The sequence below is a fragment of the Pseudoliparis swirei genome, chromosome 8, assembly GCF_029220125.1.
Source record: "Pseudoliparis swirei isolate HS2019 ecotype Mariana Trench chromosome 8, NWPU_hadal_v1, whole genome shotgun sequence".
Taxonomy (NCBI): Eukaryota; Metazoa; Chordata; class Actinopteri; order Perciformes; family Liparidae; genus Pseudoliparis; species Pseudoliparis swirei.
Window position 1 is genome coordinate 15919147 of NC_079395.1, and position 22737 is coordinate 15941883.

At 46.1% G+C, this 22737-nt stretch overlaps 2 protein-coding genes across 5 annotated transcripts in view; one reads left to right on the forward strand and one right to left on the reverse strand.

Annotated features, from left to right (window-relative positions):
- Positions 1–694: 694 nt before the first annotated feature.
- Positions 695–5842, forward strand: fam131aa (family with sequence similarity 131 member Aa). The gene is made up of 5 exons (XM_056420236.1): positions 695–830; positions 2947–3058; positions 3154–3330; positions 4621–4758; positions 4897–5842. Exons 2-5 carry the CDS (start codon positions 2968–2970, stop codon positions 5400–5402), a joined length of 912 nt encoding a protein of 303 aa, XP_056276211.1. The 5' UTR covers positions 695–830; positions 2947–2967; the 3' UTR covers positions 5403–5842.
- Positions 5843–5905: 63 nt separating this feature from the next.
- LOC130197528 (chloride channel protein 2-like) overlaps positions 5906–22737 on the reverse strand; it is a 30927-nt gene continuing 14095 nt past the window's right edge. Inside the window, exons 3-25 of one of the 4 annotated variants that reach the window (XM_056420230.1) lie at positions 22354–22485; positions 21059–21187; positions 20559–20692; positions 20120–20200; positions 18781–18804; positions 18250–18328; positions 17767–17892; positions 17369–17453; positions 16897–16998; positions 16069–16153; positions 14834–14989; positions 14680–14749; positions 14475–14585; positions 13681–13894; positions 13407–13540; positions 12750–12973; positions 12310–12421; positions 12176–12222; positions 11116–11175; positions 10702–10740; positions 10478–10582; positions 9509–9595; positions 5906–9357 (exon numbers count right to left, since the gene is read on the reverse strand). In XM_056420230.1, coding sequence (XP_056276205.1) covers positions 8842–9357; positions 9509–9595; positions 10478–10582; positions 10702–10740; positions 11116–11175; positions 12176–12222; positions 12310–12421; positions 12750–12973; positions 13407–13540; positions 13681–13894; positions 14475–14585; positions 14680–14749; positions 14834–14989; positions 16069–16153; positions 16897–16998; positions 17369–17453; positions 17767–17892; positions 18250–18328; positions 18781–18804; positions 20120–20200; positions 20559–20692; positions 21059–21187; positions 22354–22485 — 2852 coding nt within the window. In that variant the 3' untranslated portion in view covers positions 5906–8841. Of the gene's footprint in view, positions 9358–9508; positions 9596–10477; positions 10583–10701; positions 10741–11115; positions 11176–12175; positions 12223–12309; positions 12422–12734; positions 12974–13406; positions 13541–13680; positions 13895–14474; positions 14586–14679; positions 14750–14833; positions 14990–16068; positions 16172–16896; positions 16999–17368; positions 17454–17766; positions 17893–18249; positions 19168–20119; positions 20201–20558; positions 20693–21058; positions 21188–22353; positions 22486–22737 lie in introns of those variants that run through there. The other 3 variants (XM_056420229.1, XM_056420228.1, XM_056420227.1) reach the window with 3 other exon arrangements.

Below are 22737 nucleotides of genomic sequence, written 5' to 3' on the forward strand. Positions count from 1 at the left end.
TAACTGTCTCATGCCTCTGAGTTTGGTTCCAGTTAGCATTCATAAGAAGTATAAAGGCTACACCTTAAATAATACATTTCAAAGTTGCAAACACATTGAGTGCTTATTAATATACATAGTGTAACGTGTTTGAAATATACCACAAACCAACAGTCAGTGAAGGTTGTGTGGTATCTCGTTTTATTCTATAATTGTGTCTTTATTCTATAAATAAGTCTTGCTGCGGGCTACATCAGCGGATAACACGAAAAAGGTCAACTTGGCATGATGGCTGCCTTTTGATGAAACATATTTTATTATAAATCTGATCTGAAATCGGATCCTTCCAACGTTTTTCTCTCTAGACTGCGGTACATTTTTCACACGCGCACACACCCGCGCGCACACCGCGTGTCCACCCCGCCGGCATCCCGGTGAGTCCGTTCCCTAAACGAGGGATCTGAGCTGAATGTTGGTTTTTTAAAAAGAGGAAGAGATCATCAGCTGCAGTGCTGCCGAGGTCAACCCTGCAGGTTACTGTGGATCTGGTCTTGGCTGCATGGGGGAGGAGGAAGGAAGGAAGGAAGGAAGGAGGGAGGGAGGGAGGGAGGAGGAGAGAATGTGACATCGCCTTGCGTTGATGACGCTCGCCATCGGGAGACATTTGGACAGTCGATGTCATAGATCGAGCAACACGTGGTGCGTCTGCGCTGGAGACCCGAGGCTGGAGTTTGGAGATGTTTCCGCGGACCGAGGGGCGTCACTGATCCACCGGAGCCGCGCGCCATCATCTGTTGATCGGATCGGAGACAATTAAAGCGCATTATCATGAGCCGCGGTCCGACTTACAGGTAGGTACCGAGAGTCGTTGGGGGGGCATTATGAGCGCCGTGGAGGTGCATGTAGAGGGCAGCGTCTCGTGGCGTCTCCGTGTTGTTGATCCGATGCAGGTATGAAGCCATTGGTATGCAGATGGAGACTTCAGAGGTTGCCAGGAAACCCCGCTGCTGCTGCTGCTGCTGCATCCCCCCCCCAATAATTGTACGCTACAGGCCTGCACCGATCAATGGCGGGGTGATGTGTTATTCAGTCGTCACTGTGTCGCTTCTGTTGAATTTCCAGAGATGAAAAATATATATATATATATATATATAATTTTTTTTTAAACAGCATCAGCACTGCAGCTTCCTCCTCCGGACACAAGACGCTCTGCTACAGTCAGAGGGGCTTCAGCGGTCCACTAGTAATAATAATCCAAACATCTCATGCATAAGGACTTTGAGGCAACTTGATCACAGCAGCAAACGTTGCTACACATGTTGTTATGATGAATGCCAGTCGGCACGTTGAAGTGGGAGTTATTTAAAAGCAACGTCAATACATCACATGCGCCATAAGGCAAAAATCATGAGGCCGTTTAATACAAATATCAAATGGAACCGTTTGTAATTATTATTATATCCATTATTGTCTCATCCGTCATTTCTTTCTCATATAACTTTAGTCTTACGGGTTAATAGAGCTGTCGTATGACCCAATATAATTCACATTCCCAACAGTTCTGAGCTCCACGTGTGTTTATCAGTGCTCAGCATGGCCGACGTCTGCAGTGCTTCAGGTGTGTTTTGCGGCTGAAGCTTAGTGTGTGGCTTCATATCACTGCCTCCCAGCTTTCTACCTGCCCGTGTGCCTCCGACACACACCTACGGTCACGTTGTAGTCATTGTAAACCTTCGACAGCAGTCGGCGGCCTCTTCTTCCAGAGCTGCTGACGCTTTGGCCGCCGTTTCGGCTCGAGGAGTGTGTGGTGTGTGTGAGGTGTGTGAGGTGTGTGAGGTGTGAGCACATGCTCCGAGTTGTTTTCAGGCAACATGTTGGCTGCTTGTTGAAAGACTCACCTGCCCTCAAAACAAGACGGATTCCAAGCACCTGCAGCCGATTTAGCTGACCCACCAGGGGCCACTTCCACTGAAAATAGACCTATAATGTGTCTTAAATATAGGCTTACCTGTACCTGTTGAACGACGCTGGTCTTTGAGGGACTAATGGAAGACACACACCTCATCAAGGGTGACATGAGACCTGTCACCCAACAGAAACAAGCAACGCCACAAACAGCATATCTACATCCTCATTAGATGTTCAGGGACAACTCAAGAACACGGTACAATAGTGTTATGGAAATAACTTTTTAAATAGTGTTAAAATGACAATGTGTTGCCATAGCAACATAGCTCTTTCCTCAGGCTAAGGCAAGGGGAGAGGTGACACATTTTCTTACCTGAAATTCATTATAATTAAATGACAATACAAGACCACCCTGAGGCCCAGACTGGTTGTAAACTAAGTTTATGCAACTAAACCAGATCTACTGGGTGCAGTCATGTGTGCATTTGTGTTGGAGGTGGAGTAAGTCAGGGAGCAATATCATTTTTCATAGGGGTCAGCAGCTTTGGGGTGTGTTTGCCTGCAGCCGATCAGACTGACACCACCCTCGAGTCCCTCAACCCCAACCGCTGTAACTGGTTTCCCCGGCTGACGGTGGCTTTACCGTCCTCGCAGTAAATGTCGGGCGTAGCTGTTTATTTGTCTGCCCGGTGGTTTAAACCAGTAAACCCGAGCGGTGTGACTTTTTATGTTGGTTAGCTGCGCGGTGACAAAGACAGGAAGCGGTAGGAAAAGTCTTGTTGGAAAATATTTTGAAAGCAATATAGATCTCCGTGTGGGATGAAGCATTTATTTTGGCCCAGGAGCCACAGCGGTGTGTTCGTCCTGTGATTCATAAATGAATGTGAGCTCATTGAGTTGTTTCTCACAGCGTTAATATTGTCCAAAATAAACATTTACTGTTTTTATGGAGTATGAAAACATCCGGCTGAACGTGACATCCGGATGTGGACACAACAGAACTTATTGGCTGCTCTCGTGCGTTGCTAGTTCAAGTAGTTTTGCTAAAATGTCTTGCAGGTGAAATTCAAGGAGAGTGAAATGATTCCAAAGTCCGGAAAATCTCCAGCGGACTCGAGGAAAAGTGTCGGCATCCATGAGTTTGCAGCACTCGCCCGATCCTCCTTAAATGGTAACTTTCTCTTTTACTTGTTTGTGTTATTAAACTGTGATTTAAATACCCCGAGTTCAAAGTTCACACTCTGAACCCGACCTCTCTGTGTCCAGGTATCTCTCAGGCAATGAGGGACCATGTGACCAAGCCCACCTCCCTGGCTCAGGGCCGGGTCGCCCACCTCATTGAGTGGAAAGGTTGGCCCAAACCCGCCGGCCCCCCGCCGGCCGCCCACTTCAGCTCCTACAGCCATCTGACTGAAGGAGAGAAGGAGGCCCGGTTTGCTGCAGGTATTCATTTGTGTGTGTGTGTGTGTGTTTGCGCGTGCATCCTCGTACTTAGCTCGGTTTAGCTGGTGTGCGCCTAATCCCCTAAAAATCCTGTATGTCAGAGGTCCGCTCCGCCCCCCTGCTGCCTGTTGGGTGGTGCCTTGGCAGCAGATGGTGGCTTATTAGACGCTCTCCCAGACCACCGATCGAACAGCGGCCCCCGTGGTTCTGCTGTGACTCATCCTCACCGGCGTGGTTTGATCTCCAAGGAGAAGAAGTGAAAGAGGGAGTGAAGCGCGGAGCGACTGAACATCAGAACGTGGATTTGTCCTCGCGACACGAGCCGTAGCGATTAGCCGACTCGTCGACTGTCAGACGGACGCGATTTTAAAGTTGACTATCTCGATAGTCGATTGAATCTTCTTTAAATGTTATTATTTTGGGATTTTCTTGATATAACTGAATATTATTTCAGACACTCGGTAAAACAAAATGAGCAAATTCAAGATGTAACGTTGTGCTCCGGCATATTGTGACGGGCAGTTATCAGTGTCACAATATTTCAAAAATGTTTGCGATACAACACTATTAATAAGAGAGATAAGGAGATTCTAAAGAGAGATAAGGATGAATAAAAAGAGAGATAAGGAGATTCTAAAGAGAGATAAGGATGAATAAAAAGAGAGATAAAGAGATTATAAAGAGAGATAAAGATGAAAAAAAAGAGAGATAAGGAGATTATAAAGAGAGATAAGGATGAATAAAAAGAGAGATAAGGAGATTCTAAAGAGAGATAAGGATGAATAAAAAGAGAGATAAAGAGATTATAAAGAGAGATAAGGATGAATAAAAAGAGAGATAAAGAGATTATAAAGAGAGATAAGGATGAATAAAAAGAGAAATAAGGAGATTATAAAGAGAGATAAGGAGATTATGAAGCCCTAATTGATAATGAAAAGAACCGGGCGTGAAATCATAAAGCCAAAAAATTAACAACAGAACCTCCAAAGAAGAGACGGGGTGCAGCATTATTCCCCTCTTGTTTAATTGATGCACTAACAAAGGAATAATCCCATCTTCCTGGTCTCATGCTGGTGGAGACATTAATTCGGTGATTCTGAGGCATCAGGAGATGATGAGCGGAATACAAAACCTTTTCTTCTTCTTCTAAATTTCCTTCAATTTTTGCTTTTAGGATTTCATTAGAAATATTTCCACCTGAAAGTTCAAATACAACCAGAAAGAAACCCCCTTTGGTTGAGGTGGTCACACCTTTATTTGGGGTCATTCATTTATTGGACCTGTCCCCAGGAGTGGCGGAGCAGTTCGCCATCGCCGAGGCTAAACTGCGCGCCTGGGCGTCGATAGATGCCGACGACGAGGAAGACTCCAACGATGAAGACTCCCACGCCAACGCACAGACTCAGACCGTGTCCAGCCAGAGCTCAGGTGTCCACAATGTTGTTCTTTTCATCGCTCCTCGTCTTCATAAGTGCATCTTCACTGACGACCCTCCTCATCTTCCCACCCCGTCCTCCAATTATCTATCCGTCTCCAGCTGGTCTGACTTTCTGCTCCTCCCTTCAGACGCCGCCACGCCGGATACCGTCAACGGAGCTTCGTGCCAGCCTGATGTCGGGGGCCGTGAGGCTCCGCCCTCCGACGGCGCCCCGAGCTCCAGCAGCAGTGGCAGTCAGCAGCTCTGTGGTCGGCCTGCGTCTCCCAGTGACCCACATTCACCACAGACCCACTCCCCTACTTTACCCAGCGACTGCACCAGCCCCTTCCTGGAGGAGGAGAGGCCGGATGGCCAGGAGGAGCACAGCGAGGTGTGCATCCACCACAAGCCGGAGTGGAGGCCTCGGGCCAGGAGCAGCAGGTTCGACTCCTGCTACTCCACCTCTCGCTCCGAGTCTCCCGGAGAGGAGGACGAGGAAGACGAGGACGAGGAGGGCAGCGTGTTCCACGAGTTTCGAGCCTGGCATTCCAGCCGGAGAAGCTTCTTCTCCGACCGGGCTTCCTCCGGAGTGGCGTCGTTCGATGAAGAGGAGGAGAGGGATGAAGTGGAGGAGAAGAAGGAGTATTTGATGTGATGTGTTGTCCCATCTTTTATGTCTCTTTGAGTCTGTGTTGATTCTGGATATGACATCATCTGTTCTGCTTTCACTGTAAACCTCTCTCCACCTCTTCCTCTCCTCCTCCTCTGATCGTCTCCTCTCCACTCGCTGGCTTCCTTCCTTCATCATGCAGCAGCATCATGCAGCATCATGCAGCATTTTGCAGAATCGTGCTGCATCATGCTGCATCGTGCAGCAGCATCGTGCTGCAGCATCGTGCAGCATGTGGTGGAGAGCTCAGCCAGAATGTAAAGCTGTTGTTCAAACTGAAATTTTCGTGACGAGTCATGTGGCGCAAACGTTTTCTATGGATATTTTGTAGTGTAGCGTTTTTCGGGGTCATGCTGTGTCGAGTGGGTCGGGCAACGTTTGATACTGAATGTCTGAATGTTCTGCTTAACTATAAATATGGTTTGTTTTTGAAAGGAGCCATCGTCCTCTTTTGTTCCACACACAAAGAAACTGAACACACGAGGGAAGAAACACAACTTTACATCTTTTTTTTTTTACGGTGTTTTTCAAATTTAATCATTCACTCATGTACAAAAACAATTTTGTGTTCTCTGAAAAATAACAATGGCTGTTGGATTTTAAATGCATAATTCTCCTATGTACAATAGCATGTTCGTAGATCTCATCCGTGTATTTTCATATGTACAAGGCATATACAGGCCCGGGCCATATAAAGGGAGATACTAGACTTATTGCTTCACTAGATACGCTGCAAATGAGCTTATACACTCTCTATACTTAACGCCTTATTCGTTATCTTATATGGCGAGCACTACTTCACATTCTATACGCAAACCAAAAGTCAAGACGGGAATAAAACGGTCGCGCGGATGGTTACACGGACACAAATGAACCAGAGTTGGGGTGCTGTGATGAGATCACACAATATAGAGAAGAAATATGGCTCAAAAATGCAACGGCATGAAGCTGAAATACTGACATCCATTTGAGGGTCTCGCGCACACTCTTTGCTCCACGACATCGCCGTGGTTACCGCTGTGCTTCAGGTACATTTCTCCACATTGCATCAAGAGGCCAGGCTGGATTAAATGTACTCTGTCATAAAGATACGCGTGACATATCACAGAGTTAATATCTACAGGCCGCATACGCGTGGCCCTATAATAATGTGTGTGTGTGTGTGTGCTTTGTACAACACCCAGTATCTTTCTTTCAATCTGAGCTCAAGTGTAGTTCCTTTGTCGTGCTGGAAACACATTAAACACACATTAAGTTGGCGAGGCAGAAGATGAAGAGGCCGTAAAAGTGACACGTCTGGCGCTCGCCGTCGCCCGGATGGAATCCGCCTCCTCCAAGAGCCGAGAGCAGGCGACGGGTGCATGACACTTCACTCCTCATGGTAATTACAATGTGCTTCTCCAGTATCTGCTTGCTGGACCTTTGGAAGCTGCCTCTGTAACTGTAGATCGCAGTTGATTTGGGGATTTCGGGGGCTGATACGGACACGAGTATTTGGTAGTGAGAAGAAAAGATAGACTGAGAAAGGTGTCTGGACCAACTCATCACACTGTTGCTATTAAAGCCCCCTTTACTGCAGTATTCCTCTAAACGTATTGCATCTCAGCCGACATATAACCCCTATAACGTAATATTATTAGCCATTAATTCGTGCCATATGATGTATTCGGAGCAGGCGGTGGAAGTAGTTTGCGTTCATCCCATCGTGTGCTCGTTGGAACCACCGTCTATGTTCTTCTGTGCTTTTCTTTTATTCTTTGTGTGCGTCATTTCTCTCACATGTTCTCGAAGTAATGTTTACAGGATGTTATTTTGGCATGAGTGCGTTTAAAGAGTCAGTGGATCGGATGCGAGCGTGAAGAATCTCTCTCGCAAACACACATTCAAAACAGACGGCGGACGACATTCCCTGTTGTTCTCATTATCAACAAATCTCCCAAAGAAATATCCAAATGGCGGCACTGAGCGGCGTGCTCCCTCATTAAAGGATCACACATGTCATAGTTATCAAGCTCCTCTTTTATGGAACCAGCCTCCACCTTCAGTCTGGGAGGCAGACACAGTCACCTCGTTTAAGAGTAGACTAAAGACTTTCCTCTTTGACAGAGCTTATAGTTAGGGCTGAATCAGGTTCACCTGGTCCAGCCCCTTGATATGCTGCTATAGGCTTATAGCTGCCGGGGGACGTTTTAGGATGCACTGAGTACCTATCTCCTCTTTTCTCTCCTTAGGGATGAATTTTCATCTCTCAATCACATGTTACTAACTCCCCGGAGTCCTTTTGACTTCACGTCTCATGGGGTCATCGGACCCTATGAGACGGCATAGATCCTATCTGCCTGATGGATCATCGAGGTCTGGGTCGTGGAATTCCTGCTCCTGACTACGCCACTGTCCTGTTGAGACTCCGCCCACTGTTGAGACTCCGCCCACTCCTCCTCCCCACCACCATCAGCCTGATGGATCGTGGAGGTCTCCATCGTGGAATATGCCTACTATGAACTATTCATACACTCTGTCATATTCATTGAATGTATTTAAACTCTAAATCTGTCCTTCTGTACACATGACATCTATTGTTCTGTCCATCCTGGAGAGGGATCCTCCTCTGTTGCTCTCCTGAAGGTTTCTTCCCTTTTTTTCCCCCTGAAGGGTTATTTGGGAGTTTTTCCTGGTCCGATGTGAGGTTTTGGGGCAGGGATGTCTATGTGTACAGATTGTAAAGCACTCCGAGACAAATTTGTAATTTGTGAAATTGGGCTATACAAATGAACTGAATTGAATTGAATAAGTCACACGTTGACACATCTGTGGCTGCAATGGATGCATCATTTATGCCCGTTGGAGGAATCTGAGCTCCGCTGCCTCCAGTCGGCTCACCTCGAGGTCCATCACGAGATGTTCTCAAGCTTCGCTTCACACGTTCCTCTGGATCCACAAAAAGGTTTTATCTGACATCTTTCACGTGTCTCCTGTTCGCTTTGATGCACCTGTTCCACAAATGACACCGTTACCATGTGTGCAGGTGGGTGACGACTTGTAACCTGACTGAACTCCCATCAAAGCCTTCCCCCTGATCAGCCAGAAGGACCGCAGACACCTGTGTGGCTGTTCAGAGGCGTTCAATGGGATCAAAGAGCCACAGATGTTACGGGGAAGTCAGTCGTTGTTGGTTTGGGTTTTTTTCATGGGATTTGTTGATAAATTCAGAATAAAACCGGCGCGGTCCTTTAAAAACGGGCATTCGCACAGTTTGAAACACGGTAAAGGATGTCACGTCCGCTCCCGCTCACTCACTCTCACTCGCTCACGCCACGACAACGTTAGAAACACAGGTATCTAGGCTGGACTCGGAGGCCAGAGGCACCTCTACAAACGTAAGAAACGTCAACATTCAGGAGGCGGCGGCGTGGCGCCCCTCTGGTCATTTTGATTGGTCCTCCGTGTGGACGGGGATACCCTCTCCCTCAGGTTCTGATTGGCCCTCGGTCAGAGCTGGACTCCCCTGTCCCGGCTCCGTGTCGTACTGCTCAGCAGTGTGGCCGGGGGGGTCATAGTCACAGGCCAGCTCTGATTCCTCAGTGTGGGAGGGGCTGCAGTCAAAAGTAAACTCGGAGGGGTCCTCGGTGAACGAGGGGCTCTCCTGGAGCACCAACTCCGACGACTGACTTGAGACGTCCCCGGGGCTGGTTTCAAACTGCAAACTCGACTGGTCCGAGAAGGTGACGGGGATCTCTTTGTACGGGAGGTCCGGCTGGTCCTCCACGTCCGGGGGGTTGGGCTCCCGTGGCAACGAGAGCCCCCGGTGGCGGATACACAGCTTGTGCAGTTCCGTTACCTCGGATACGTTCGTGCTGTTCCCATTGTCCCGGAAACTGGCCAACGGAGGGCGCACTTTTACTCCGGTCACCGTCACTGAGCCCTCGATGGCCTTACGCAGCTGGAGGTGCAGAGCCACATCCGGCAGGGTGGGAAGAAAGCAGCAGGAATATAGACGTGAGGAAGGCAGGAAATGAGGATAGGAAAGAGAAGGTGATCGCAGACAGAAATATATGTATCTTGGACGCATAATTGAGAAAACATGTACACACCTCTCTGAGAGAGACCACTCCAACCAGACATCCCATGCTGGTTACGTAGGCGTGATCCAGACCCAGCAGAGAGAAGATAGTGTGGGTCTGTGTCGGAGGAGAGATGGGTCAGGGCCTGAATACAGACTCAGAGTGGCGGCTCAGTTTGTATCAGGGTTATGAAACCAGTAGACCAGGAGACAGTCACTGACAGTCACATATATATATGTGGCAGATGCACAGCTATAGTTATATATATATATATAGATCTATAAATACATAAATATATTTATATATATATATATAAATATATATATAAGGTTTTGGCCACCAACTAATTATTGCATGCACACAGTGTGATTTAAGTTGTATTATGCTGATAAAAATATGATATTAAGTATATTTTAATGCTGATGCTTTCCTCGTATGTACTTTATAATGCAGTAGTTCTACACTGTGGTGTACTTTTACTGGAGTAAAATATCAGAGTTCTTCCTCCCCTGCGTAACAACAAGGGATAAAATGAGCAGCTCTTCCACCTGACATTGGTCTTGGCCTCGTCTGTCGGGTCAGGCCATTATCGGTCTGACACCATCATCAGTGAAAGCATTACAGCACTTAGGAACGGCATAATAATTAAGTGTGATTAGCTCTGTTGGCAATGTTTAGTGTTCACGTTATGCCACAGGGCTATGAAGCCAGAGAGGACGTTAAAGCCAGTCGGAAGACGCACATTTTAAAAGCAGCGAGTTTGTCCCGGTGAGACAATCACTAAATATACAGTTAGGAATAAAAAAACGTGGTAAAAATGTTTGATTAGATTAGATATTCCTTTATTAGTCCCACAGTGGGGAAATTGCAGGATCATTAGAGCATTAATAAAATAAAACACAATAACAATACTAAATACCAAATACTTATATTTAAAATAATTGTTAAATAAATGTAAAACAAATAATTAATTTGACAGGCTGTTGATGTTGTTTGTACCTTATGCAGAGATGTTTGTTCCACCAGCTGGAAGGGAGCGGGATCAATCTTGCAGTTCTTGAAATCCACCGGCTCGTCGAGCTGCTGCTCCTCCCACTCCGCTACCTGCCACGAGAGAGACGTCAACACAACGTCAACACAACGTCAACACAACGTCAACACAACGTCAACACCTGGATCCTTAGATTCATTCTTGTATTTTTTCTCTGCAGTGCGGGGCTCACGTCTGTTGGGGTCATGGCATCTTCCACTTCAGAGGAGTCCTAAAAGACCAAACATACACTGTCCCTGTTTATACACACACACACAGGTTTATAGAACAAACGGTACGAGGCCCACCGGCACCACGACACATACAGGTGACCCCAGTGGAACCAGCACCCTCAAGAACTACTATTTATTGACACAATGAAACACAAATTCCACAGAAAGATGATGAAAAATGTGTCTTGATGTCGAAAAGACGATGAAACACACACACACACACACACACACACACACACACTTCCTCTCTCTCCGCAAAGCCACTCTGACACTTTGACTGGTACACCACAAATATTTCAGTCGAGCACTCACTACGTACGCGTTGCAAGGCAACGGTTACTAAGCAACAGTCTCTAGGCGGCGGAAAGTCTCACCGCCATGGAGATCCTCACGCGTTTGGGTATTTTTTCTGGAGGAGCCGGACCAGCCGGACTCTTACGGCCGGGGAGAGAGAGAGAGAGAGAGAGAGCATCGACACAGCAGAACATTAACAGAGCATCAGCTGGACAGCTTTACCATTCTACATCCCAGTCTGACTTCGACTGGGAGGAGTCCCCGTGTGGCTGGAAGTATAATTACTACAACACAGAGGAAGGTGAGGGCACAGAAAACTGCAATGAAGCCCAAAGGTAACAGCACATTGGGTGATGGACACATTCAACACCGTACATTTGAGCTTTTCTGTGGAGGCATTATTTCACAGCATCACATATTCTGAAATCAGATATTAGATGGATCGCCATGGGACTTTATTTAAACATTCATGTCTCCTGCTGGATGAATAACTTTGACTTTTCATCTATTTTAATTTATTTTATGACCAAATACAAAATGACATTCAGCTGTACTTTGTGTCCAAAGTACAGCTGAATGTCATTTTGCTGGCTAACATAATTATCTAAGATGGTGAATATGACACCACATCATCATTTTAATCCTATAAGACATTTAAGAGAAATTGTCATGATGAGCATATTAAGTTTTTCTGCGTATTTTTCGTGAGATCCAGTGACCTTAGACCCCCAAATTCTAATCAGTTCAACCTTGAGCGTAAGTAGAAGTGCCACATTTGAAGAAAGCGAAACCTGAGATGAAGTGAGGTCACAGCGACTTTGACCTTTGACCAATGTTACTTCAAATGGAAGCAACGATGCTCTCATGTCCGATGTTCAAACCCGTGTGACCGGCAGTGAGTGCGTGTTGACGGGGCGACGACTCACAGAAGTTTTAAAAACAAAACTCCGCAGCATGAGATCACAAAGGAAGGCCCTGCTGCCTGTGGGTGGATGCTGCCCGTCAGCAGGAGGAAGAGGTGGACGGCATATGTGTGGACTCACACTCACACAGACACACAAACACACACACACATATACAATGCGTCACTTTCATACTGTACACTTTCACCCACACAAATTGGATCCCTCTCGTTCTCACCTCCAGCAGCTCCTTGTCCTGGTCAGCACAGGACAGGGTCTGAGAGCCTCAGAGGGAAAGAGAGAAAAATCAGATTATTTTCAATCTGCGTATGACATCTATAAATGTTTTCCGCAGCGATGTCAAGTACATACAATTTGGAGTCTCTGTGTCGCTGATGGCTGACACAGTTTTCATGGCAGATTTCAGAGGCAGTTGAACATTGGTAGCCACTGGGCTGAAAGAGGCAGACTCCTCTGTGGAGATCTACGTGGAAAAGGTATTAAGAGAGGAAGTGGGACACGAGGGCGCATGCACACACGGACGGCCGCAGAAAACCCAGAGAAGACACATGCACGTCAACAACCACGACAGCACAGGTAAGGGCACAGACCACAGAGACCAAGAAGTGTGAATGCCATTGCAGAGTTCCCAGTAAACACTTACCGTGTTCCCTCTGTGCATTTACCTACTGCTACAGGCCTCACACATGCTGCGCCTGATCCACTTTTAGTCTACCGCTTACAACCCAAGCCAGACTTTGCCCCAGCCCAGCCCTGACGCCCCGCACGCCTCGCACCTGTTGGGCGCTCACCAGGAAGCGGACCGCTTGCCGAGCGTTGGTGTTGGTGGAGGAGTTGATGCGGGCGCAGGGGGAGCTGGGCGTGCTGTCGGTGGTCAGGCTGGCCAGGTGATCGTGGGCGCCGTTGTCCTGGGCCAGCTGCTGGAGGTACTCCAGCCTCCGCAGGCGGCCCAGCTGGAGAGAGAGCAGCGACTGGAGCTGCAGTCGCTCGATGGAGCCCAGCAGGATCATGGAGTCTGGAGGAGTGGGGAGGGGGGAGGGGCGAGGGAAACACGGCACGGGGGGGTTGTTTGGGAATGAGATGAAAGTGGCAAAGCAGACGAGAGCTCACAGAGGTGAAAGTGGAACGTAAAATAACTGTTGTGGCGGTTTCAGCCGTTAAGTACCGGAGGTCAAAGTTATTATTATTATTGTAACAGTTTCATATTCCCAAATCATAATTTTGCCAATCAGATGATTGTATTTAGAAGACTTGTGTTTTTTTAAATAATTACGGTATAATAAAGAAGTTTATATTCCTGAAAAGTGATGCGTTGATTAGGTGATTGTTTATACTCTCTCAGCACTAGTATCAGAACAATAGCAGCCCGAGCCCTGAAATCGGAGAGGTTGCTGCACTCATGTCGAGTCGAGGCTTGCGGAGATAGACTTCAATTTGAATCCACTTACCCCGGGACTCAACCAGGGCCATTGTTTTGAGCTGACCGGTCACCAGCATCGCCTGCAGGTCCCGATAGCAAGAGGTAAGAGTGACGTAGCGCACATCCTTAACCATGATGTCCTCCACACGGATATTATACTTCCTGAAACATGGACGAGGGGAGGGAACGTTGAAAACGAGAGGGAGAGGGGTGATGCAAAACAAACGAGAGGCACGAAAGACAGAATGCAAAAAGTTAGGGACAGCTCCTTCATTTAAAAGCAAGCGGGTGGGTGGACTCACTCGTGGTATCCCATGCCCAGTTCAGGCAGATACGGGAGTTTCTTGATGCGGATGATGGAGTCGTACAGTGACGGTTGGAGCGACTGGGCCACGGCGTTGGCCAGGATCACGGCGATCATCACGGGCAGAATGTGGGAGATCTGACCGGTCAGCTCAAACACGATGACGGCTGTGGACACAGTGTGGGTGACGGCTCCAGACAACGCCGCAGCCCCTGAGGAGGAGGGGATTTAAGAGAAACCTTGTTTCTTGTCTCCTTAAAGCCATTCAGGGCCAGTTAACAGACGAGGGTTTAGTGTGTGACCAGCCATCTTTTCAAAAGGAAATAAAAGATCTGACTAGCTATAAAAAGCTAGAAATTATCCATGTGTCATTAGTCAGAGAGAAATGTTCAGAAAGAGCGCTAATCAAAACCAGATTGTTATCTTCAGTCATTCTAATTCATAACATTTAGCGACATCCTGTCACACTAACCAGTGAGTCGCGACCGTGGCAATTTTTAACGACTTTCTCTTTGACTTCGGTGTTCAACTAAAGTGGAATCAGATTTCATCGGTCACATTCTGTGAGCCGGCATGAGGGATATAAATGGCTGCCGCTTTAAGGTAAGGTGAAGAAGTTTATAGCCATTGTAAGAAAAACATACAACGAAATTAAGTTGGCGACTCATTCGGTACAGCAGCATCGGTAAAAACATGAATAAAAACATCAAGACGGGACATTTAAAACAAGACAACTGGGACGATGAGATATACCCTCATGGTGAATGAAGTACAGAGCGTAAAATAACTCACCAACGACAGCGTAACCACCGGGGACGATGGGATACACGCTGCCGTTGGCATGTATGCCGTCGGGAAACATCGTTGCCATGACCTCTCCGACAAGTCGGCCAAATGCTGCGCCTGTCAGTCACACACAGACAGAAGGAGATATTTGAAGAGGTTCTTTCTCTCCATCGCCGTGAAGACGTGAGAAAACAAAGTCGATTCCTCTCACCAATAAGAAACACTGGCATGAAGGCGCCGCAGGGAACCGGCATGGTGGTGGCCACAGCGGACATCCAGAACTGAGGCAGAGAGACGAGCGTCATGACGAGTCGGCAAAAAAAACAAAAACACATTTTACAGACACGTGTCGAAGTTCTACCTACCTTCATGACGATGAAGAGGATGAGAGTGACGAAGACGTTGACCTGTGGGTGTTTCCAGGCATGGTGGTGGCTGATGTAGTCAAACTCCTCCGCCACGCCCTGGCGGCACCACGTGCGGTTGTCAAACAGCGCGACGAGAGACTCGTGCTGCGTCAGCTGGCGGGTGGACATGAGAGAAAAGTGATCTGAACGTCTGTTTTCTACTCCACCATACCGAGACCGCCCTCGAGGAGGCCTCGAAGCTCAGCAGCTCAGGCTGTGTTGAGGAGGCGTCAACTGGAGATCCTTGGAAATGCTGCGTTCGATGCACCTGGTTGACGTGTTTTGCATGTTTTACTGCATAGCTTGCTCTACAACATCTCCCAGGACTCTCCTCGTGATAGCATTGTGATACTGAGTGGAGTAACCCGATGAAATACAGTATTTTGGAATGGATTTTTATGTTTGGTAATCTGTGCACCGCCAAGAGACTCCATTTTAACCGGCCATTTTGAATTTTATCGACCCAAATAATGTTCAAATATCGTCGAGAAACAAATGCAACTTTGTTGATGCTGAGTCAGCAACTTGTCTATTCTGTTTTGTTTCAGGAGTTCTTTCTCTGAATGAGCTGCGGTGCCTGTAAAGCTGCAGAGGACAAATAAAAAGATATTCTCTCTGCTCACTAGCAGATGTTTTTCTTCTTCTTGTTGTGACAGCCCGAAAGGCTCTAGATTAATTTTAATGGCGTGTTGTGCAAGACGATTGGGAAGTACGGCAGGTGCACGGGCGACACCAGCACACAAATTGTGATCTCTGCGTCTTTAAAGAAAAAAAATGAAGCTCAAACTACGTTTCACTTTGTTGTGTCAGACGTTTCCAGTGGCAGGACACTTCTTCTGGACCGGAGGCTTTTTTCTTTGTTGTTTTTTTGTTGCACAAATACTGCAGTGTTGCATCGAGCAAGTTATTGAGAAAAATAAGTGGAAAAGCCTCAATGTAAAATGATTTGTTTTAAAAAGACTGACAATAAACATCAGATTTTCTAGTTGATTGAAGGAACAAATTATTTGTTTTTAATTTGACTTTATCTCTAGAGCAACCCACATCGGGAAACATGGCAGCTATTGGACAGCTTGTGCTATAAGAGGAGCACCAAATGACACACAACCCGACACCAAGCACTCCTTCTTTTAAAATGAACGTCAATCATCCAACAACATTCGAGTCTTGAGAGCATCAAAGTATTTTCTCACCTGTCCGGCCATGAACTGCCCGAAGCCCGGCGGGAACGTGATCGTGGTGACCAGCAGGGTGACGAGCGCGGGATACACCAGACGCCTGACAGGAAGAGACGGACTGCGGGGTCATTAATGGGTGTGCTTGTCACACTGTGTGTGCATGCTGGATGTCTGGGTGGGGAGCATGGAAAGACTATAGATAGCTCCCTGTGATGGGTGAAAGTGACCCAAGGGCCAAGTCCCACAAGGACTTTAGCTACATCTCCAGATAGGATGTTAACTCTGTGACGTAAGACGTAAGACACCATCGGCTATCATTTGAAACAGAGGGTTTGTGGTATATGAGCCGTATTTTGATTCTTTTTAGGTGTAGCTACAGATTAAATGGTTGAAGCGTGGCTTTTCAAGATGCATCTTGAATATTCATTCATGTTTTCTGTTATGGGAAATATGAATATTCGTTTTCTTGCCGGGGATTAGATGAGAAGATTGACACCCCTTAGCGCCAGCCGACAGTCAGTTAGCTTAGCATAAAGACTGGAAGCAGCAAGCCTAACTCTTTCCAAAAGTCACGACATCCACCTGCCAACATCTCTTAAGCTCACTAATAAACACATTATATCTGGTTTGGTTGTAACAATGGCGAGTTGAGCCAGGCTAGCCGTCTCTGTCTGGTTGGTCTATGCTAAACTAAGCTCGCCGTCTGCCGGCCGCGGTTTCATACACGCGAGAGTGTGTCGATCCTCGCATCTGGCTCTCGGCGAGAAAGCGAGCACAGTTTCCTAAAATGTCAATCCCCAAAAGTGTAAGTGTGACATGCGACATCAACAATCAGATACTCACTTCCTCAGCAATAGTTTGTGAATAGTCTTCTGCTTCCTCATGCACTCCACAATCAGCCGGTTCAGGTAGACAAACAGAGCGCCACCAAAACCACAGGCAATCCTGCAGACAGACAATGACACACCGTTTTGTTCTGTTGAAGGTCAAACACAATCACACTGAAATACTATTTTATATATTTATTACCCCTGTTAAAGTCACTTTATTGGGACTCCTCGACAGGAAATCGACCATTGTTAATTTCTTGTTTTTCTCCATAAAACAATATTGGCATCAAACAAATCGAATTTCGGCATGCGATGATGTGGATACAGTCTCTACTTGTGATCAGCAAAGTAAAAAGTTAATTTCATGCCTCGCTCATTGAATACAAATCAACCTTCCATCTCTCAGCAGGAATGGGACCGAGACCCCAGAGAAAGAGACTTTGAGATCACTAAAATGTGGCGTCAGTCCAGAGAAATATGCTCACCCAAGGATGGCGAACGCCGGCAGCTCCTGAAGGTCAAACGGGAAGTCGAGACGGAAACGTGTCTTAAAGAGAGCGGTGATGGTCTCTGAGGAGAGAGAGGACTGGTGTCACCGTGTGGAGATGTCTTTTTGTGACAGATGCAGACCTTTGAATGGGACTGGACACCAAATGTTCATAACAATACTGGATCATTCTGTGATGCACCATGTTACACATGGGGGCTTTCAATATTAATTTATGCTCAATATTCTCTAACTTTATCCAGATCAAATTTGATGAGATCGTATCCAGACGACGGTAAGAACACACCATAGCAAAGTCACAAAACACCTGGAAGCAGTAAACTGCGATTCAAAATGGGGAAATGGTATTTGATAAAGAAATAACTCGTCCCTAACCTTCCTCCTGGTTCCACACCGCCAGCACTCTGAATATGAAGGCGCTGAACGTGGCGGCGAAGAAGCCCCTCCAGTAGTTCCTCACAGCAAAGAACGTAGAAGTGACCTCGATGCTGAACAGCACCCCTGAGCCACACACACACACACATGGTTGAAATGGCCATTATGGAAATTACCATGAATTGGCAAATCCATCTGCAGAGAAGAATCCAAGGATGTACGTTTGCATCAAAAGGGATAATTTGACCTGACGGAGGCTCGAAAGGGGAAATCAATCAGTCACCTGACCTCATGGACGTTTTCCATGTCAATTTGGCCAATAGTTGCTGAGATACGATACGTTACACAGATGGACTCACAGAAATTGGCAACCGCTCTCCTCCTAGTGGGGTGAGTATCTCTCCCCCCCCCCCCCCCATCTAATTAGCTCCAGTAATTATCTCCCATAATTAGATAGCAGAGGCTGCAGCCATGTTGTTTTACCTCCAATAGGGGCAGCGAAGCAGCAGCCCACGCCCACGGCACAGGCAGCCGACAACATCTCCGTGTTCCTCAGCTCGTTCTGTCCAACAAGAGTCAGATATACACACAGGTAGACACACACACACACACACACATCCCGACAGGTGTACATGGACATGCAGATGCCACAAACAAATGCATTTCTCATTAAAAAACAGATCCACCAACTGTTTACAAAGGTAAAACAGTTTTGCCTTCAAGCTGCTGCTGTATCTTTAGCACATTCAATGACATCACGTGTGTGACTTCTGGGGGATATGGGAGGCCATGACTGAAAACCCCAGGAATGAGTGATGAAATCATGGGAATGGCATGTTTTGTGTGGAAGCAGAGACGGCGCAGATCGATGCCTCGGTTCACTGAATGGAATCAAACAGCGCAGACAAATGGAAAAGCATCAATCTCTCTCTCCGCTTCTGAAATGGACGGCGTGGATTATTAATGTTGATGGAATTGGCAATAAAGAAACTATCTGTTGCGTGCGATTCATACCTTGCTTCCCTCAAAGGGCTCTTCCTTTAGCAGTGAAAGTGGGGGGACAAAGAGACAGAATGATGTGTGAGTGGAGAGGTTACCTTTGATTTCTGCTCCTGGAAGACAGCCAACTTATTATCCAAACCACACAAAACCAAACAAGCGGCGAAAAAGGCTTCAGCAAACGCCGTCTTGATTCGAAAGTGAACTGAATTAACATTTATTATGATTATGTTTAAAGGCTGCGCAGTCGACGTCGGGACTATTTCAGTCTCTCTAACTGCGCTGACATGCGTTTCTCTTCCTCCTCATCACTGCGGTCTATCTTCCTCCGTACTGATGGTGATGGTGGTGCTGCTGGCACATGGAGGAGAAGCATAGCCCACTGTCCACTGCAGACATAGGCACAAGGCGAGCGTGGGGTCTCACATAAGTGGAGGTGAGAGTGTGTCCTGGGGAACGGCAGAGAGTCAAGTAAAACACCGAGATTTTTGAAGAATAAACGTGGATTGTGTGTGTTTTTGTCTTTGAGGACCAAAGGAAAGATCTTCCCATGTGGGTACATGTTGCCCAATCTCATTTCTTCTCAGAAACTATTCATACCTCTGCTTTTCAATAAGTAAAAGGACTAAAAGTTCAAATTCACCTTGCAATCCTGCAAATCAGTGAAAAGTATATTTTATAATAACTGGTTCAACACAGAGAAACGCATGTCATGTTGAGATTCCAGAGCAACACCAATTCATTTTAATTGCAAAAAAGTTTCAAACTACCAAAATCCTTACCAGTAAACATGATTTAAGAAGGAAGTGGGCTTGATGGGAATATGTGTAAACAGGTCAGCCTGTAAATAGCTTTGGTCATCATGAAACTTCCCTTATAAAGGTTGAAAAAAAGAAGTTTAAAGATGCACTTATGATTCTTGATGAAATGTGTTGAACCAGGTTAAATATGTAAACCTTTGTAGCATGCGATTACTTTAAATTGTATTTCAGTGCACTTTTAATCATTTGGCAAAAGTTGAGATTCGGCGTTTATTCTAAAAAACTATGACGCATATATAGATGAGGACAATTCTAAGGGGGGAAAAAGTCTTCAATACACTTTCTTGTCTCACTCACACTATTTTGAATCTTTTAAAACTTCAATCTGTAATGTGATGCTGTATTTGAGTCACTGAACATATTTGAGTGTCGAGAGCACCACCGACGACCGTCACTCTCACGGTACGCCCAGTAAGAGACTCCTCATCAGACGATGGGGAAGCCTCCAGTGAGAGACGTAATCTGTGACGGTCCTTAACTTTGTGCATCAGGAAATCTGCATTTCTTTTTTGTGATGTGGTTGCAGTCCTCACCGTGTAAACTCTACCGAAAAGAGGAGCCATGAATTTGCTCAGCAGGGCTGCGCACAGACTGGCCACGTGAACAAAGGGTCCCTGAGAGGGAGGACGCAGAGAGATCAGGACGTCAGCAGACTGCATATGACTGGAGGCACATTCAGGTAGAGCATGCTGCACTCGTGTTCAGGGGCATTACTCCAAATCCATTAAAGACTCCTCAGATTCAGATTTAAACTACTTTAAAACATCCCAAATGGGGAAATGCAAGAGTTATAAGCAGAAAATCCCTTTTTTTATTTCCCCAGCAGCGACATTAATGAGACGAGAAGATGGGAGATTATTAAATAGCGCCCCGACAGGAAACGTCATAAACTGCCAAGCAGTCTGTCATGTGTGATCTGTGCAGCCCAGGAGACGGGGATGGAGAGAGAAGAAGGAACAAGAAACCCTCTACCTCCTTTCCCAGAGGCATCCCGCTGCCCAGAGCGCAGGTCAGACCGATGACTTTGGCCACAAACGTCTTAAAGGTCAGGTACTCCTTCAGGACCACCCCCCTGAGTATCGTCTTTATCTCAGGAATACCTGAACCTGGGAAATGAGAAAGGGGAGAGACGCCATGGTGGTGTGACGGAGAGGAGAGAAAGGAAGAATCGAAGGGAGGCAATTACAGAGAAGAAGGGATGAGGGGAAGAGCAAGGGAGGCGGGTGAGGGGAAGAGCTGATTGATATTCATATAGTTTTCTGTATGCACATCTCATCAGAGCTATACTATAGGAAGGATTTCCTGCAGACGTGACCACTGAGACAAAGTCCTTTCAGGACCTTGTGCAGCTTCACAGAGCCAATTACATTATTCAAACAGAAATATTGCCAGGAATTAGAGACATGAATACATGTGTTTATGCATGAATAGTGTGTGTGTGTGTGTGTGTGTGGGAGGGGGGGTGGTCTTACCCACAGCCTGAGGCGCCAGTATCTGTGTGAATCCTGCTGAGAACGTGATGAGCACTACAGGGTAGGTGACCCACGCGATGTACTGCAGGAGCATGTTACTGTCCAGTCCTCCATACATCCACTTCTGTGCTGCACACACAACACACAAAACACACACACACATCTCAGTATAATGCGGTAGAAAAATAAACAAATTAACGGCCAGTTCCACCATCTAACATGGTTTATCTCTTGTGAATATATTCACCTGATTCCTCTTCATTCTCTTCTCTGTTTTATTAATGCATTTTCTCTGCCCCCGCAGCAGCTTTGTGGCCTCCTCATCCTCGTGAGAGAATTTAGCTCTCTTGCTATCTAATTTACCATTCAGTGAAACTCATTAGAGGACGCGCTTCTTGCAGAGTCTTTTCCCTCCATTACTTCACACATAAAAGCAGTTTTTCTCAAACAGCCTCCGTAGTGGATAAGTTACATCATTTGAAGAAGAAAGGGAAATCAATGGCGTATACCTGCTCATATATTCATGGACATGTACATTCAGACTTCAAAAAACGTGTGGGAGGAAGATACATTAATTACTATGGAAGCCCGTTTCCGCCACTGTGATAAAAAAATTAAGATCCTGTAAGTCATAATTATGAGATACTATCTCATAATTATGACTTAACTATCTCATAATTTCGACTTACTATCTCATAATTATGAGATACTATCTCATTATTTCGACTTACTATCTCATAATTATGAGATGCAAAGTCATAATTATGAGATACTATCTCATTATTATGACTTAACTATCTCATAATTTCGACTTACTATCTCATAATTATGAGATACTATCTCATAATTTCGACTTACTATCTCATAATTATGAGATACTATCTCATTATTTCGACTTACTATCTCATAATTATGAGATAGTATCTCATAATTATGACTTACAGGATCTTAATTTTTTTATCACAGTGGCGGAAACGGGCTTCCATAAATTACACATATGTTATTGATGAGAAAAAACGGGACTAACATTTTGTATTAAAACATAAAAAAAGTTATCTGTAAAGAAATGTGATCTCACGGGTTAATCACGTCAGAAGATTTTCTTTTTCGCTTCATGATTTCGATGCTATGTTTGAGGAAAAATAGTATTTATTGATCCTTTTAATGTTAAGAAAAGACATAAGCTCAAGATGAAAATAACTCTGCGGCAATTAGTATAATTACTTACCATCTCTACCCGTTTGCTACGGAGCGTGGCTCACTCATCCTATGCTCTCTCGCTCTGTGTGTCTCACCTTGTTGGCAGAAGGCGATGGCGTAGTCCATGACCCAGCTGACCAGAGCCATGAGCAGCCCCAGCAGGATGAGGAAGATCCAGTCCTCCCCCACCCGCGAGATCAGGAACTTCTGGCATCGAGACGCACACACTGAGGTCAGACAGAAAGCAGCCAATAAGAATCTTTGAAATGAATCGTGAAGGTGTGAAGAGAGACTGAAGGAACGTAGTTGTTGGTGTGAGACTGAAAGGAACCAGCTGTGTGAGAGGGGAAGGAAAAGACATGTCTGCGTAGTGAAGGAGGAGGAAAGGAATGAATGGAAGGATGTCAGCAATGCAGCGTGCACTTGATATACACTTGATACACACTCCATTTAAACCCTCCAGTTACATTATGCCAGGA